Source organism: Peromyscus maniculatus, chromosome 4 (genome assembly GCF_049852395.1).
Source record: "Peromyscus maniculatus bairdii isolate BWxNUB_F1_BW_parent chromosome 4, HU_Pman_BW_mat_3.1, whole genome shotgun sequence".
NCBI classification, from domain to species: domain Eukaryota; kingdom Metazoa; phylum Chordata; class Mammalia; order Rodentia; family Cricetidae; genus Peromyscus; species Peromyscus maniculatus.
In genome coordinates, this window is record NC_134855.1 from 14597280 (window position 1) to 14615995 (window position 18716).

General features: G+C 50.3%; 1 protein-coding gene across 1 annotated transcript in view; it reads left to right on the forward strand.

Moving 5' to 3' along the window:
- The window catches only part of Qsox2 (quiescin sulfhydryl oxidase 2), a 31555-nt gene extending 13617 nt beyond the window's left edge, over nucleotides 1-17938 (forward strand). Inside the window, exons 4-12 of the mRNA XM_006980986.4 lie at nucleotides 1790-1895; nucleotides 2114-2204; nucleotides 4435-4580; nucleotides 5535-5669; nucleotides 5823-5952; nucleotides 8384-8506; nucleotides 9175-9325; nucleotides 13198-13386; nucleotides 15353-17938. Coding sequence (XP_006981048.4) covers nucleotides 1790-1895; nucleotides 2114-2204; nucleotides 4435-4580; nucleotides 5535-5669; nucleotides 5823-5952; nucleotides 8384-8506; nucleotides 9175-9325; nucleotides 13198-13386; nucleotides 15353-15900 — 1619 coding nt within the window. The 3' untranslated portion in view covers nucleotides 15901-17938. The remainder of the gene's footprint in view (nucleotides 1-1789; nucleotides 1896-2113; nucleotides 2205-4434; nucleotides 4581-5534; nucleotides 5670-5822; nucleotides 5953-8383; nucleotides 8507-9174; nucleotides 9326-13197; nucleotides 13387-15352) is intronic.
- The last annotated feature ends 778 nt before the right edge of the window (nucleotides 17939-18716 follow it).

Here is an 18716-nt window from a genome sequence, read left to right on the forward strand (position 1 = left end):
TCCACCTGGCTCTGCCTCCTGAGTGCTGGGATTAAAGGCGTGTGCCACCACCACCTGGCAGGAATGAGATTTTAAAATTTTTTTTAAATTATGTATGTGTGTTTGTGTGTTCATCTGTCTGTCCTTGGAGGCCAGGAGTGTCAGACCCCCTGGAACTGGAGTTACAGGAGGTTGTGAACCATCTGACAGGTTTTAGGAGATGAATTGAGTCCTGAAGAGCAGTGCATGCTCTTACCCACTGAGCCATCTCTCCAGCCACGGAAGACTCTTTATTTTGTGCTTTGCCCTTCTTGGGAAATGGGGTAGTAATTTTTATTATAATTTTTGCTAAGTTTGTCTTTGGCTGTTTCATACATGTCCATCCTCCATCCTGGTCATTCTCACTCTGCACCTTCCATCTCTACCCCATTACCTTCAGGTCCCTTTCTCACCTTCATGCCGTAGCAAACTTAATTTTTTCATTTATTTTACCAACCACAGTTTCCCTTCCCTCCTCTCTTCCCGTTCCCTCTCCCAACCTCCCGCCTATCCCCCACATACACTCTTCCTTTCAGAAAGGGGCAGGCTTCCCATGAGAGTCAACAAAGCATGTCATGTCACACTGAGGCAGGACCAAGCTCCTCCCCCTGCAACAAGGCTGGGCGAGGCATCCCTGCATGGAGAGTAGGTTCCAAAAAGCCAGCTCAAGCGCCAGGGACAGGCCCTGATTCCACTGCTAGGGGCCCCACAAACAGACCAAGCTACACAACTGTCACACCCATGCAGAGGGCCTAGGTGGGTCCCTTGCAGGATCCCTAGCTGTCACTCCAGAGTCCTTGAGCTCCCATTAGCTCAGGTCAGCTGTCTGATCTTGACCCCTCCTTGCTCATACATTCCCTCTTCCCTTTTATCAACTGGACTCCAGGAGCTCTGCCCGGGGTTTGGCTGTGGATCCATCTGCATCTGCGTCCGTCAGTCACTGGATGAAGGCTCTATGATGACAATTAGGGTGCTCACCAATCTGGTTATAGGAGAAGGCCAGTTCAGGCTCCCTCTCCACTGTTGCTAGGAGTCTTAGCTAGGGTTGTCCTTGTGGATTCCTAGGAGTTTTCCTGGCACCAGGTTTCTCCCTAACCCCGAAATGGTCCCCTCTATCAAAATATCTCCCTCTCATTACTCTCCTCCTCTATCCCATCCCCAACTCAACCAACTTGAACCCTCATGTTTCCATCTCCCCCACCCCCTCCACCTACCCACTCCCGTCCCCAGTTTATCCAGGAGATCCCATCTATTTCCCCTTCCCAGGGAAATCATGTGTCCCTGTTAGGGTCCTCTTTGTTACCTAGCTTCTCTTTTATGGAAAAAGTATCTAGTGGGCTGTATATATGGCAAGTATAGGGCTCAGCTCGTACCTTTCTGTGTGTGAGCAATGCCCTAGTGAAGACCAGGTGACTGCTTCACAGCCTTATTCCCCCTGGGAGGCACCTGCCGTTCCTGGCATCAGGAGTAGTTTGCCCATGTTAGCAGTATGTATGAGTTGGTTGGTGCCCCTGGCCACTTCTCACCACCGTGTGTGTGAGATTTGTCACTTTGCCATGTGTCTTACAGCCTATCACTTGCTCTGGGCTGTGTGGTCTCCCATTGTATGCATCTGCTGCTGGCCACACTACAGCCTGTCAGTGAGCCGCTCTGCACCTAGGGCTGTGTCAATGGTGCTGCCGCCTTCACTGTCCTTGGGCTCTGGGCTTGGAATGGCTACTTAGGTACATAGACCTGCAGCCACAGCTGTGACCCAGATTTGCTTTTGTAGGACCTGACAGGGAGCTGCGGACAGTCAGGCAGACAATGATCGACTTCCTGCAGAATCACACAGAGAGCACTCGACCTCCTGCGTGCCCGCCCCTGGACCCTATTCAGTGAGTAGTTCCATTGAAAGGTGACCTGTGGGGCCTGGACCATCATGGTGGCAGATCTCCACAAATAGGAAGCCCTGGTTCATCCTTCTCCCCAAGTTGCATGGTGCAGATTGGGCATGGTTTTTAAAATCTCAGTATGTCAAAGTGACTGGGGTGCTGGCGTGCTGTGACAGCTTACTGTCATGGAGAGCACTGAAGGTTTTGCTTTTTCTTGACAGGCCCAGTGATATCCTTTCCCTCATGGACAGCCACAGTGGCCAATACCACGCTGTTATGTTTGAAAGCAATGGTTCTTACATTGGACGAGAGGTACTGTGTCTCATGGGCTCTGGGGCTGCAGCTAGTGTGGCTGGGGTGGCTGTGGTTAGTGCATTGACAGCAACAACCAGTGAGCCTTGAGCCGTCATTAGTTACAGAGATCCTAAGTCACCGGCCTGTATATAGCACGGAATGCTGGAGGGACAGGGCTTGCCTCTGAGAGTCCAGCCATAGCTGTGTCTTCCATCAGTGCCACTGTTGTAGATCTCCTGTGTCCTATTGCCACATCTGGGGGTCTGTAGGACCTTGCTGCTTTTGTGAGATGTTAGTGTCATGTGGGTGCTTCAGAAGCCATCAGCTTTGGCTAAGTATCAAACCAAGGGACTAGAGACCTAGTTGCTCATGCCAGGGTCCTTTGAAGACAAGAAGGAGGCCTCCTGGCCCACGTGGGAGTTCAGCATTGATCCGTGGGCTCTTCTTTCATGCCACTTGAGTGCAGTTCTCCGGGTTATCTGGGTATCTCAGGAAAGAGGAGATAGCACTGCCCTCAGTAGGCCCTGGCCGGTGTGAGGCAGGCTACAGACAACAGTGTGGCAACCACATGTGCCTGGCTGCGCTCTAGGACCTTCCTGCTCTCCTTCCATGTTTGGTGATGCTCCTTATCCTTCGCTTCATTGTTGGCAGGATTCTCAGCCAAAGGACTGAGAAGCAGCAGAGCCCAGAACTCATTCATGCCCAGTTCCTTTCCCCACTGAGGAAGCCACTACATGCCAGACCTTCCATGCTGTGCCCCTGTGCCCTTCATATACACATGTACACTTACAAGCCAAAACAGGACTGTGTCCCTCAAAGATGGCTGAGGCCCGTCTTCTTGCCAGTCACCCTGTCCCCACAGTGCCAGCACATCAATACCTTTGCAATCAGTAAGGCCTGGCCCTCTGGGTAGGAGCTGTAACCCAGGGTGCCCTAAGAGTCAGGATCAAGAAGAACCACGGTGGCCAGGTCTGGTGCCATGCACCTTTAATCCCAGCACTCAAGTGGCAGGTCTCTGTGCATTTAAGATCAGCCTCGACTACATATGAGTTCCAGGCCAGTGAAGGCTGCAAAATATCTCAAAAACAACAATAAGAACAACAAACAAACAAAAAAGGACCACTACCACCACCACCACCAACATCAACAACAACATGATCCACCTCACATGTAATCTGTTCCTCATCCCTGGAAGTAACTGGCTTTGTTGACATCTAAGAGCAGCAGAGAACAACAGACTCCACTTGCCATGTGGTGAGCACAGGAGGGTTTTAGATACTGAGATACCATAACCATGGTCTCTCTGTCACTAAAACCACTGCAGCTCCTTCAGCCTAAGCAAGCCCAACCGGTATAAGTCGCCTGCAGGAACCACCCCAAACCTCCTGGCTTAGACCTGGAATGATGTTGAGTTGCCGGTCAACCTGGCAATGTGGGCACACAATAGCCAGTGTGCTGGGAAAACAGGGCTGTAGCTGATGAGTGGTGACGGTGCTTACTCAATTCATGTAGATTCTGCAGCAGACAAACTGGTTCAGAAAGGTAAAGTTTGGTAACAGATGTTACTTTGGGGGTTACTTTATGGCTCAGCCCTTAAAGTGCTTGCTTACCTTGAAAGCTTTAGGACAGACTTGAGTTCCATCCCCAGCAGCACACTTGTACTCCCAGTGCTGAGGAGCCAGAGTAGACACATCTCTGGAGTTTGCTGGCCAGCCAGCCTGCCAACATGGCAAGCCCCAGGCTAATGAGAGACTGTCTCAAAAACAAAGTGGATGGTACCTGAGTAATGACACCTTAGGTTGTCCTCTGACCTCTGCATGCATCTACATACACACATGCACTAGCACACATACATGAATGTGTGCACACACACATACACACAAACAACAACTGTTACTTTTGGTTATTCTGGAAAGTTGCTACATGAGAGTGGGCATGTGACTTGGTGAGCTGCTTAAAATGCAGTAAAAGTTAAAGTGCGAGACTGCTTTTGAGTGCAGAGGGATGGGTGCAGACTGACTGTGGTGCTGTACCTCGGCTTCTGTAATTGGTATAGCACTGCATGTCCCACCACCCAGCTGTTGGGAAGTGGAGCAAGGTTTTCCATGTGCCGTATGGGTGGACAGCAATATTCTCTGAACAGTTCGGCACTTGTTGGGTGAAGCGTGGCCTGTGAAGTGGTGGGTCTACTTACTCTGGGATGTTTTCCAAGAAAAGCATGAAGGTAACATGATTTCTTGTTCTGCAGGTAATCTTAGATTTGATTCCATATGACAACATCGTGGTGAGCCGAGCACTGGATAGGGACAAAGCATTTCTGGGGACACTTGGCATTTCTTCAGTTCCTTCCTGTTACTTGATTTACCCAAATGGGTCTCATGGACTGGTTAATGTGTAAGTGCTATTTTGTATCATGAGTAGATAATAAGGTCTGTGGAGACTCGTGCATCATTAGCATACTGGATAAAGACTCAGAGTCCATGTGACAGACTCGTTGGCCAAGATGCAAGGAAGCCATATGTCTGGCCACCTTCCCCGGCCTGTTGTGACCATGTTCCAGGCTCCAGGATCTGGGGTGGCCATTGCCTTTGGTTGTTTCCGTGGGTTTCTGTACAGACCTCAAGTGAAACGGGTGTGCCTCTTGTGCTTTTGGTTGTGTCTGTTGTGGCCAGCAAGCCCTGTCTAGAGTGAGAGGTGGGGTTGGGCACCAGATCAATACAGTGACTTTGAATAAAGCTTCCAAAAGCAAAATAGACGTGAACGTTACAAAGGTTCTACGGCTGCAGGAGGGCCTGCCCGAGTCTCAGTTACACCTCCTAACTCTTTAGCTGTACAGAGGGCGGGTCGTATGGAGGCTGCCCTGACAGTTACCCCGGTAACTGCAGTTGAGTTCTAAGACTGATGTATGTACTCGGAGCACCAAGACTGTCACCTGTGCAGTCTCTAACACAAAGCCTTGGTGATACTTGACAACACCGCTGCTGGCTCCTGAGTGGCTGGCAGAGAGCTTGGGAGTGGCCAACCCCAGGCCTGGCCTCCAGAAACGGTTCAGCTGGCAGAGCAAGCATGTCCTGAAGACCCTCTGGCACAGTGGAGCCATAGCCAGGATGAACCGGTTTGGGCCGATGCTCAAACAACTTGACAAGCATCCTACAGTCCCAGCAAGTGTAGATGAGCCGTGATGCTCACTGCGGCTGTCGGTGGTTCTCTGGACTTGGTGTTCTGTCTTCCCATCTCAGATGGTGAAGAGTGTGTGAGAGCTGAACAGCTCTCCTCCAAGCTGTGGCCTGGAGAGGCTGCATGACCTTGGAGGGCAGCCGTAAAAGCATCCTCTCGTTCCTTTCACAGAGCAAAGCCTCTGCGATCGTTTTTCTCCTCTTATTTAAAATCCTTGCCGGATGTGAGGAAAAAGTCACTTTCCTTGCCTGAAAAGCCCAACAAAGAGGAAAATGCAGAGGTTATGGTTTGGAAAGAATTTGACAGGCAAGTATGAATGGGACTCGGGGCAGCTAGAGGCTATCCCCCTGGGCCAGCTCCCTCTGTCTGCCTCCCACCTGGGGGTGGTGACAGAAACTAGAGGGGCCTTGCACAGGAAAGCAGGAAGTATCCATCCTAACTCTTCACTGTTCCTCTCAGGGCCAAGCTGTACACCGCAGACCTGGAGTCGGGACTTCACTACCTGCTGAGGGTAGAGCTGGCTGCCCACAGGTCCCTGGCTGGAGCTCAGCTAAAGACATTCAAGGACTTCATGACTGTCATCGCCAAGGTGTGGCTGGTTCTGCTCAGACTGCTATCCTAGGCCCCATCTAGTATGGGCTTGGGGCGTCTGTCTGCTGATGTGGGTGGTTGGCTAGCCTAGACCCCCTGCATTGACGGGTGTGTGCCTGTGAGGGAGGGTCAGAAGAGGCTGGGAACAGGAGCAGAGCTCCAGCTTCCCCACTGCCGTGGGGCAGTCAGCAGGCTGAGGGGTGGTAGATGAGGCCTGAGGAATGAATGGGTTGTATAGATAGCAAAGGTGGGCACCTGCTCCTAGGCAGCTTCACAACGGGGTTCTAGGAGAGTTGTGTGTCCAGGGGAGGGGAAAGTCATGACACAACACAACCCAGGTCCTGCCATCCAGAGTCAGGTTGAAGAAGGCCAGCCAGCATAGTCATGGTCTCCCAGAAGCCATGTGAGGAAATCAGTTGGATGCGTAGGTGCTGAGCAGGACTCAGGGGCAAACGAAGGGATATCTAACAAAGCTAATGCAGGAAGGTCACTAGGTGTGGCAGATGTGTGCTCCATGGCCATTCTGGCCCTGGTAGGAGGGCTCTCAAGGGGTTAGAAGAGAGGCCCTGAGCTGGCAGCTTCAAATGGCTGGCTCCTGAAGAGCAGGACTCATGCTGGGCAGGGCGGGAAGGGGCAGGCAGAAGTCCAGTAGACAGGACAGCATGCTTGACATTCTCGGACCTTCTAGATGGCCTGGGACCACCTCCTCCTCGGTGATTTGTAGTACAGGCTAACGCTGTGGTAGCTGGCATGAGAGGGAGAAGTGTCAGGCGTAGTTCCCTGCCAAGTATTCCTCTCCGGTGCCAGAGTCAGGGAGGGGGATTGCCCGGCCCTTTGGGAATGAGCCGGAGCCCTCCTGTTGGTTGCAACAGCCCAGTCTGGTCTGGCTGTGGTCCTGCTGCTTTCTGGCCTTTCAGATACCCCCACCACCACTATTGGCTCAAGTGAAGTGTTAGACCCACCTTACCTTATACCGTGTACAGATACAGAAGCAAGGTATTTTCAGGCCTCTTTCACTAAATGGAAAGTCCCTTGATAGGACTGCTTTTCTCTAGCTAGTTAGATTGTAAACATTTACATTTATAGTGTAACCAGATAAACGAAGAAAATAGGATTTATGTTTCAAGGAATAATGGGTCAGATATTTCAGTGAATACTGCTAGGTAAGGTTTTTTTTTTTTTCTGAGACAGGGTTTCTCTGTGTAGCTTTGCGTCTTTCCTGGAACTCATTTGGTAGTCCAGGCTGGCCTTGAACTCACAGAGATTCGCCTGCCTCTGCTCCCCAAGTGCTGGGATTAAAGGCGTGCGCCACTGCCGCCCGGCTTAGTAAGTTTTTAGTCCACTGTGCTACTCAGGGTTGAGATGGCACTGGATGGCTTTGTTCTTTAAAAGTATGTCCAGCCAGGTTTGGTGGCACACACCTTTAGTCCCAGCACTTGGCTCGCCGAGGGCAGGCCCAGCACTCGGTTGGCAGAGGCAGGCAGATCTATGGCAGTTTAAGAACAGCCTAGTCTACTTATTGAATTCCAGGTCAGCCAGGGCTCATAGAGAGACTCTGTCTCCAAAACAAAAAGTGTTCAGCTAAACTAACTATATGTCTCACTAGACCTACTACCCTGGAATGACCTCCAGCCAGCAGACTCACCCAGGCATATAGTTGTTGGCTTACAGGAATTAACTGTGTCTCAATGGGTATGCCTCTCTGCTTATTGCCCTCCTGACCTCTTTCAAGTAGCTCTGGTGTTTGAGGATGTGCCTTATGAGTAGCAGCTCCTTAAATCATGACAAAAAGTTACTATTGTAAAATTTACTTAAACATCTAAGAACAAATTTAATGCTGATTAACTGATCATGGTACTTTGTAAGCAATGCATAAGAATATAACCAAAGCAGCCTTTCTTTTTGCATGTGTAATAACACAACAGTATACTATCCAAGGAGAACAAAACCACCAGGGTTCTCCAGGCTCCTGTATTGTGAGTCAGCCACTAGGCTACATGTCATCACTGCCTGTGAAAGGTCCCTGTTCCCGCACAGCTGTAGGGCAGTTGGTTAGAGACAGTAGGAGAGGCTGTCGGAGGTGAAGAATTGCAGAGAGACAGGAGAAGTGTGCAGGCAGTGCCTTCTGGAGGGCCACCGAGCTCTTGATAACTTAGTAATATACCGTACCCAGTTGTCTCCCTGTCCGACATTGTGAAATAGCCATCTGCTGTTCTCCTAGTTCTTGAAGAACCCCCTGTTCTAGGCTGGTCCTAAGGTTGAATCTGTTTCCTGAAAGGTCTGTCTGAGGTGGGGCATGTGTGGTGTGGGACTTTGACCCTGCCTGTGGACTTTGCCATAAGGTCACAGCTCTCCATACTGCTTTCAGACCTTGGGAGGTAGTGGCACTTTTTCTCAACATCTTATAGGATGGGTCCTTCCTCTCTTAGCTGTTCCCCGGCCGGCCACCAGTCAAGAAGCTTTTGGAGACAGTACAGGAGTGGCTGGCCAACCTCCCCCTGGACAAGATTCCGTACAATGCCATCCTAGACCTAGTCAACAACAAAATGCGGGTGAGTCCCAGCCCTGGCCATGTCTAGTGTGAATCCCGCCGCTTTCCTTCACCTAGCACGTCTCCTGCTGCTCTGGCCCAGGACAAGAGTCCACAGAAAGGAAGTAAATCCGCTCACCTGTGGTGTCTCCCTGGCCTTGTTGTCAGTACTTGGTGCGCACAGCACAGGCCCCGTCTCTCTGCTTGGAGACGCCCCCCTGCCTGTGTAGACAAGCCCTGTCCCTGTGTGGAGAAGCCTCGTGTCCCTAGGTAGAGACACCATGTGATTTTTGCTGTTCCCATTTCTGTGGTGACTGTGTGCCCACGTCTTACCTCAGTCATGTTGGCAGGTTACACTGAAGACTTCAGCTCTAGGACAGCTCTCCAAGAACACGCTGTGAGGGCTGCCCTCCAACAGCAAAACAGCACAGCACCGGGGCTTCGGGGTTTACACTGTTGTTTGATTCTTTTGTTTGTTTGTTGAGATCACATCTCTCATGTAGTCCAGGCTGGCCTCAAACTTGAGATTCTCCAGTCTTAGCCTTCTAAGTGCTTGGATTATAGGCGTGCAGTGAGAAGCTTTGATAAATACATACCCTTGTATGATCATCTCCCCAAGCAAGGCCCACGGCATCCTTCAGCTAGTGTTAATTTTAACACTTGTATTTTCTGTGGATGTTTTCCCCTCAGATTTCTGGACTCTTTCTTACCAGCCACATAGAATGGGTGGGATGTCAAGGAAGCCGATTGGAGTTGAGGGGCTACCCATGCTCCCTGTGGAAACTGTTTCACACTTTGACGGTTCAGGCCTCCACCCATCCAGAAGCACTGGTTGGCACAGGTAACAATCTGCCTAACCGAGCTGGCGTGAGTGGCCTTCTGCATTCACTGTCTAGTTCCAGTGCGTGGTGTGTGCTGCCATAGCTACCTGCAAGAGTTTGCTTTGCTGTCCATGAGCGGCCAGTCTTCTGGGTGTCGGGGAGGGGACGTGCTAAGTCTGAAGGTGAGCGTCTCTGAATGCAGACAGCACGAACAGCCTGCCTCTGTGTGGAAGGCATCAGGGAGAGAGAGCTCACACCCTTGCCCCAGAGAAGACAGACCCGCCAGGACCTGTAACGTAAACTCACCTTGGTTTACTCAGGGAAATAGGCAGGTGAACCCTGTTTAGTGGGGTATATTGTTTGTCCTTTGTTCTAGAACAATTTAGCCTCAAATTTAGCAGCTGAAAATATTCTACTTTCGGGCTGGAGAGATGGCTCGGTGGTTAAGAGGACCTGGGTTCAATTTCCAGCACCCACATGGCAGCTCACAACTGTCTGTAACTCCAGTTCCATGGGATCCAACACCCTCACACAGAGTATATACAGGCAAAACACCAGTGCATGTTAAATAAATAAATCTTAAAAAACAAACAAACAAAATCCTACTTTCATAGTCTTACAGTTTCTGTGGGTCAGGAATCTGAGTGTGACTTAACCTGGGTCCTCAGCTTCAGGATAATGAGAGCCATTTCAACTTGGGATAGACCTACTTTCAAGGTTTCTCAGTGCCTGCTAGCTGCTCCTCTGAGGCCCTCAAGTCCCTGCTGGGTCCTGACTAGAGGCTCCTCATCCATTTCTCTGAGGTCCACTGGCATCTTGGCAGCTGGCTTAGGAGAAGGGAGGGAGCCAGCAGCAGAGGAACACTCTTCGCTCTGGTGCCTTGGTCTCACTGGCCCGCCCTGCTCTCAAGGGAACAAGAACCTGTGACCAGGGACAGTCCCAAAGGCTGCTTGTCACATGGACTTGAAAACTACACAACCTGAGGATAGGGACAAAATTACAAAATGAGAAGTACATCTGCTCTCTTCACAAGGCACTAGCCTCTGTTGAATTTTCCCTCCACTCTGCGTGTGGCCATGTGGTACTTCCAATCCATCAGGCCCTGGAGCTGTGGAACGATGTTTGTCTTTCAGCTCTTGTGCTTTAGTCTGTGTGGCCGCACACGTCCACTCATGTTGACACCAAGATTCAGTGGAGTTCGTGCCATCCACTGTGCCTTCCAGGAGCATCATAAAATTCTTTTTTATTTTCAAGACAGGGTTTCTCTGTGTAGCTTTTGGAGCCTTTCCTAGAACTCACTCTGTAGACCAGGCTGGCCTCGAACTCACAGAGATCCACCTGGCTCTGCCCCCTGAGTGCTGGGATTAAAGGCATGCGCCACCACCTCCCGGCTATAAAATTCTTCTAACTATGTGGTGTTGTCAAACACACACCATTTTACTTGCTCATGTCTGGATAGGTCAGCAGTTGGGTCTGGCTGGACTGCATGATTCTTCTGTTCCTAGGCATGGGCTTGTTTGTGTGGGTGTCTGGTAGTAACTGGCCATCCAGGGTTGGGGGCTGGGATTAATTCACTCCTGTCGGCCAGCCTCAGCTTCCTACCAGGTGGTGCCAAGATCAGGAAGGATCCTGAAGGCCTTATCAGGTTGTCATTCAGCCATATCCTGTTTGTACAGACTGAACTCAGAGCTAGGGAAGTGGACCCAACTCATCACAGAAGCACCTAAATCACTTTGCAAAAGGGTATATCCAGGATGGGCGAGGGTTGGTTTGTCTTAGCGTCACATTCCCATAGAAATCACAAGAGGAGCACACCAGTGAGAAACCCCAGAAACAGTCCAGACACTGAGGTCAGGCCCATGACACTATGTAATTTAATTTAAAACAGGCTGACTCCAGAGACCTCTTGTCTCTGTGGAGAAAGTTCTGTGGAAAAAGGAAGTGATTGCTGGCCTGCCACGCTCCTGCTCTGGTAACCCCTCAGAGCACTGCTGATGTGTGCTCAAGGAGGAATGCTTAACGACACTTGAGACAGCCAGAGATGCAGGTCCTGAGATGTCTGCATGACAGACTCCATTCAGACAGGCAGCTGCAACACTCTCCTCCTCACAGCCTGATGCAGCTCTGAGGAGAGCAGTCTCCTGCCAATGGAATTGGGTCAGTCGAGGAGCAGGATTAAGTCTTTGAGGTTTTCTTTTCTCGCTGCTGATTTAAACCCGTCTACTAAAGTGCTGACTGCAGGGTCTAACCCTCCCCCAGGTAGTGGTTTATGGTTCTTGTCCACTTTAAAGATTAGGGCTGGAGCGAGCAGTGGTTTGGTGGGCAAGAAGAGGGATTACAGTGATGTGAGGCAGATGTTTGGAGAGCTGATGGGGAGAGGAAGCCAGGCAGGCTGGTCACAAGAGCAGCAATGGTATCTCACACCAGGCATTGCCCAGCTACCCACGGGCATATTCAAAGCCAGCAGGAACAGTAGTATCCTGATTTCTACCTCCCAGATATAAAAGTCCTAGTGTAACTCCCCGTGTCCAAGAGCGTCTTGTTGACAGACCCTGGGTCAGGGCCTATTGAGAAGCAGACATCCATGCAGGCTGCTGTGGATGGAAAGACCACCCCCCACCCTCCTCCCCCCAGTGAGAAATGCATTTTCTGTCCAGTCACTTTGTGCCTGTCTGTGGTGCTGGTCCCTTACTTGCAACTCATCTGCACTGGGATGTCGAAAGAGTGCAGCCCTGTGCAGTTGGCTTGCTTGGCTCAGGCTGCTTGCTTCTGCTTTTGGGATGGATTGCTTTCTGGAAATGCTGTGTACCCTTCATGTCTGCTGCTTCTATCCTATAAGCCCCTATTTTGCTGTGAACTGTGGCCTTAGATGCTGGATTGTTGTATTTTAAAACCACCACCAGCCAGGTGGTAGTGGCACACACCTCTAATCCCAGCACTTGGGAGAGAGACTCAGGCAGATCTCTGAGTTTGAGGCCAGCCTGGTCTACAAAATAAGTTCCAGGACAGCCAGGACTACTTAGAGAAATCCTGTCTTGAAAAAACAAAACAAAACAAACAAAACATCCACCAGTTAGATGTGGTGGTTTTATAATCCTGTAATTCCAATATCCAGGAGACTGAAGCAGGAGGATGGCCTTGAATTTAAGACCAGCCTGAGCTCTTTTGCAAGTTCTAGGCCAGCCAGGGTGGCATAGCAAGATCTTGCTTCCAAAAAATCAAAACAAACAAAAGAATAAAACTGTCACCATTTGGAGAGCTCAGTCCTGTCGAGAGAGTGCAGCCTTTGCCACTGCCTCTCTGTCCATCCTCCCAGAGGGAGCCCCAGCAGCTGGCCACCTGGTAACTGTTGCTGCCCATCTGCTCAGGGAAGATTGTACATAGGCATATTTGCTCTTGGGTCTGGTTCTGTGGAATCTGTACCCGGGTGGCCCTGGGCTCAGAGTGACAGCCTCATCTCCACAATCAACACTTTTGGGGGTTACAAAACAGGAAAGTGCACACAACTGGATGATCCTAAGAAAAACACAGTCTTGGGGTTAGGTTGCTCTTTAGGTCCTGCGGTCAAGGACAGAAAACCAGGAGCATGGTCAAGGAATGTTAGGACATCCTTTTAAGGCTTCTGGGGATGGAGGCATCTGAGTTACTGGGGCTTGTTCCTCTTGGTTCTAGCACTCAACCTTCAGAATGCCCATGCTAATGGGGTGTGCCCAGTGTGATTGCCACTGTCCTCATGCAGGGGAGCAGACGTCACCACTTCCAGTTGTGCTATGGTATCTGGGGGACCCATGCCATGGTTCTTTGTGGGGACGCTTGGAGCCACTACATGCTCTTGGTCTGGAGTGTGGTGATCCGTAGGCTTGCAGCACTGATGGTCTTCTTCCTTCTGCAGGTTTTGAAGATGACCCGCAGGCTGTGTTACAGACCATAAGGAGATACATTCACACATTCTTTGGGTGCAAAGAATGTGGTGAACATTTTGAGGAAATGGCTAAGGAGTCCATGAATTCTGTGAAGACCCCAGACCAAGCTGTTCTCTGGCTTTGGAGGAAGCACAACATGGTGAACAGCCGCCTGGCAGGTGAGAGGTTTGCATCTTCTTTGCTCTTCTGACACTGTTGAGCACATACTTAGCCTGGATTTGGAGGGTCCAGCCCACTTCAAGGCTGCCAGGGAGCCCTGGTCAGGGTGTTTAGGACAGGAATGTTGGTTCCTTCTTGCCACTGCTTGTTCTGGGTGTCTCAGGCCACTGTGTCCCATTGACCTTGGGGCTCCCGGCCCTTGTAGACACTGATGGGGCTCTTTCTTTTCCCTCTGGTACCCCTCTCCAACTTTACCACCAATAATTTTGAACTCTGGGAAAAAAGAAACTATAGAAATTTTGCTAAACACTTTTAGTGTCTTTAAAATCTCTTCACAGGGGCTGGAGATTTAGTTCAATTTGTAAAATTCTTGCCATGCAAGCATGAAGATCTTAGTTGGTCTCTTAAAAATCTGGGCCAGGCAGTGGTGGCACATGCCTTTAATCCTAGGACTTGGGAGGCAGAGGCGGGAGGATCTGTGAGTTTGAGGCCAGCCTGTTCTACAAAGGGAGTCCCAGGACAGCCAGGGCTTCACAGAAAAACCCTGTCTCAAAAAAAAAAAAAAAAAAAAAAAAAAAATTTCTGTGTGCAGCAACACATACCCATAATTCTGGTGCTGGGGAGGTGGAGGCAATCCCTGGATCTTGTTGGCCAATCTGGCCCAATCAAATCTGCAAACTCCAGGTTCAATGAAAGACTCTCTTAGAACATAAGAGCCTCGGGGCTGGAGAGATGGCTCAGTGGTTAAGAGCACTGACTGCTTTTTCAGAGGACCCAGGTTCAATTCCCACCACTCACATGGCAGCTAGTAACTGTAACTTCAAGATCTGACACCCTCACACGGACATACATGCAGGCAAAACACCAATGCACATAAAATAAAATTTAAAAGAAAAAAAAAAAAAGAATGTAAGAGCCACAGAGAGTAATTGAGGAAGATCCTCAGTGTCCACCTCTGGCCTCTACCAGAATGTGTACACACTACACATGCATGCATGCACACACACACACACACACACACACACACACACACACCTCAGATTGTTAAACAAACCTTGCAAAGTGATTTTGTTCTAAGAAAACTAAATAGAGGGCACATGTAGTCTGTCAGAGTTAAGTAATTCCCGCTATTCCAAAATCAATGGCAGATTAAAATTAGGCTTAAGAGTAATTCTGCTGAGAAATGAATTTAATAGAGATGAACGGAAAATGTCGCTAAACTCTTGGTTTTTGTTTAATCCGCTGTATTAGAAAACATATTACAACTAAAGCACTAAAGAAAATTGGTTTTTCTTGGCACCAGAAGCAGACGGTGCCTTTCGTGGGGCGGATTTGCTTTGTCTCAAGGCGCTGCTCAGTGGCCCTTGTATAGGGATTTCTCCCTAATGCCCCCTGTCTCCCTCCTGCCTCTCCACCTCCCCACACCCCAGGCGCCTGGCTTTGAAGCAGCCAGAACAAGGCACCAGCCGGGCTGCCCCATCCAGGGGACGCTGCCATTTCGTCCCCATCCATAAGTGCCCACATCATTAGGCCACAGTGGGAAGGGGCTGTGTAGCCTGGTGTGATGGTGCTCATAAGATTCCTCACCTTCTCCCCAGTTCCACCACCAGCCTAGGGATTGGGCTCCAGGACAACCAGGGCTGTTATACAGAGAAACCCTGTCTTGAAAAACAAAGGGGGTGGGGAGGAGGATGCAGAAGTGAGAACTTCATGGACCCATGAAAGAGGAAGGGTCTAGGTGGGTCACAAGAGTGTGACCTTGAGTGGCAAGTAGAGCCCAGAATGCAGGGTCCCTCCTTTGCATGCAGATGTGGGGGCTTGCCAAAGAGGAGAGGGCATGCCCTGGGCACACAGGAGTGGGGGGGAGGGGAGCAAAGCAGGGGCACAGCCAGTGTGGATGGGGTGAGGTCTAGCATGCCATGGCTGAAAGGTTTCTCGGTGGTTCTCTCCTTGCCTCCCTCCTAGGCCATCTGAGCGAGGATCCCAAGTTTCCAAAGCTTCCATGGCCCACTCCAGAACTCTGCCCAGCCTGCCATGAGGAAATTAAAGGCCTGGACAGCTGGAATGAGGACCAGGTGCTTGTGTTCCTGAAGCGGCACTACAGCAGAGACAACCTGGTGGATACGTACTCTGTGGACCACGGCAGTCTTGATGGCTGGGGAGCCCGGGGCAGGGAACAGGAAGAGGGGGAAGGTCTTAACCCCTCAGGGAAGTCCTGGGGACAGCAGGATGCTGAGAGTCTTCGTCCACCCCACATGCTGGGCCCCAGAACTGACCTTTCTAAGAACCTGCACCACAGACTGGACCTAAGACTCCAGAGCCCCCGGGGGCAGCAGGCACTGGAAGAGGCCAAGGCAGCTGTGCCCTTCCTGGGGGTTGGCTTCTCCAGTCTGGACATGAGCCTCTGCGTGGTGCTCTACGTGGCCTCCTCCTTGTTCCTGATGATCATGTACTTCTTCTTCCGAGTGAGGTCCAAGCGATGGAAAGTCCGGGTCTACCACCCAGCTGTGTAGAGCACCGGGACAGCCATGGCAACACAGAGGAAGCCTTTGAAATCACCCGCACACCTGCAGCTCCAATGCTGGGATCAGGGATTTGGAAATGTGCCCAGCATGGTGTTTGGAGGAGCATGTTTTGTTTTATTTTGTTTTGTTTTTACTGGAACATTTTGCATTGCTGGTACCTTGTCCTCACCTTCCCAGCCTCCATGTTGGACTTGTGTGTATTTGCCCTGTAGGCCGGAAGGAGGCAGGTCCATGTTGCTGCTCCCTCACGAGGCCTCACATCTACATTTGCCCTCCCTTTAACCCCTAACCCCTGCTCCCTGGGGGCAGTGTCCAGTGATGAGCAGCCAAAGCACAGAGGCCTCTCCAGACATCACTCACCCTGCCACAGATGTGTACTGTGTAGCTGTTCATACATGAGCCTCGGGCGCTTTCATGGGAGCTCGGTGCTCTGAGGCTGAGCAGGGAGGTCTGGTCACCCGTGGGGTTCAGCGCCTAGAGGCCACTGAGTTGTGTTGTAGCTTCTCTGTGTCTTAAGAAATAACCCAAGGTGGGCTTTAGTGGCTCAGAAGAGGAAGGGTGGTGACCGTAGATAAGAGGGCTACCCTGATCAGGCTGTAGTCCAGCCTGGGCGCTGTGGTGGGGTTCCACCCTACAGCACAGTGGTGGGCACTGCTCTGTTGGCAGAGCGCAGTCTCTGGGGACCTCTAGAGCCCCTGTCCTGTCTCAGGTGCATGGCAGAAGGCACTGGTGGGGCACAGGATGCTGGGCATGTGCAATGGCCCCTGCACACTAGGCTTCCCAGCCTTCGGGGGGTGACTTTAAAAACAAACAAACAAAAATTTAACAGTTTAAATACATTATTTGTAATATCCCAAAACACTGAATGGTAAACTTGTGCCTGAAGACTTTTTTTTAAAAAAAAAATGGACTAAGTCTACATTTATGGAAACATTCCTACTGAGACCTGTCATGGCTCAGGAGCTTCTTTTTATTTGGATAAAGCAAGCGTGTGTGTGTGTGTGTGTGTGTGTGTGTGTGTGTGTGTGTGTGTGTGTGATAAATGTGTGTACCTCTGTGTACTCACATGGGTATGACTTGGTTAAATATACATTCACTTTGCATAATCTATATTTTATATTTGCGTCCTTCCCAATGACAGCTGATCACATGAGTATCATTTAAGACCCTGTATTACCAATGTTCCTGCTGCCACTTAAAAAAATGGACATCAGTCTCCTCGGGCTGTTGTTAACCCTCCTTCCATCACATGGGAGGATCAGTTCTGAGAGCCAGGCTTTCCTGCTGGGGCCGGCATAGCCTGGGCCCTGCCACTTGAATCTCTTGCTTCACTCGCCTGTGGCAGGAGGTTTCTTCTTAGAAACCTGGAATCCTGTGCTTTTTAAAAACAAACAAGAAAAGAGCTTGTCCTTATTGCTGGCTGTGTGTCTAGGTTATTGAGACACCATTGGCCTGTCAGCTTGAAAATGAGGCCTATTTAAGCACAGCTCCAAAGAGAAATGCTTTGAGCCCACAGTAGAACTGCCTCTGGGAGCGTTGCTGAAGGGGACTTATGTAACTGTGACCCCGGGGCTGCCGCAGTACCCCACAAGGCCTGACATGCTGAAGTCTGCAGAAGCCCACAGAGGGAAGAGCCTGCTTTCAGCTGGCTCTTGTGGAGTCCCAGGTCATCCCTTCTGGGGGACAAGCTTGCCACATACATCCCTGTTTGGACTGTCCATTCTGCAGTGAGAAGGCTTGCATTCTCCCTCCAGGGCCCCGCTCAGCCCTGAGACCTACCTTTAGGCCAAGTGTAAGGTCTGTTCTTCTAAAGTCTGAAGTATTATGAGGTATATTGCAATTAATGGGTATAATAATTCAGTAATTTAAGTGTTTATTTATTTTTAATGCAAAGATTTTGATTAAAAAGCCAATTGGCATGAAAATGTCAATGAAATTTCTTACCTGTAAAGAAAGGGTACATTTTGTATTTCAGTAAATTCTACTGTGCACATTTTAAGAATAAAGAAATTTGACATTTAGTAAAGTTGTTATCAGTGTTTTTGTTTGTTTGTTTGTTTGTTTGTTGGAATATGAGAAGCTATAGTTAGGCTGGATTCAGGAAATGCTCTAAGTCCTTTGCTCTCTTCTAGTTTGCAGACCCAACTCTGAAGTTCTAGAATTTCTTGTTTAAACTAGAGACTTTGGGGAATATAGCCCAAAGGTCAAGCAGAAAGTGAAGAATGAAAATGGATGGTGGCCCAGAGCTGCAGGACCCTGCACCTTTGTTGGCAAAGTGCCAAGACAGTGCAAGTGTACCCCACACCGATTCTGTTCTTTCAGTGGCTTGTGTGTGTTTTTTTTTTTGTTGTTGTTGTTGTTGTTTTTTTGTTTTTTTGTTTTTCAAGACAGGGTCTCTCTGTGTAGCTTTGCGCCTTTCCTGGGACTCACTTGGTAGTCCAGCCTGGCTTCGAACTCACAGAGATCCGCCTGCCTCTGCCTCCCGAGTGCTGGGATTAAAGGCGTGCGCCGCCGCCGCCGCCGCCGCCGCCGCCGCCGCCGCCGCCGCCGCCGCCGCCGCCGCCGCCGCCGCCGCCGCCGCCGCCGCCACCACCACCCGGCCAGTGGCTTGTTTTTTATCTTGGTGTGATTGGACACTAGACAGCCTGGGAATTGAACCCAGGTCCTCTGGAACATCAGTTAGTGCTCTTAACCACTGAGCCACCTCTCTCTCCCTCCCATTCCTCTCTCTTCCCCCTCCTCCCTCTCTCTCCCCCCTCCCTCCTCTCTCCATCCCTCCCTCCCCCTCACTAATTCTGAACCCA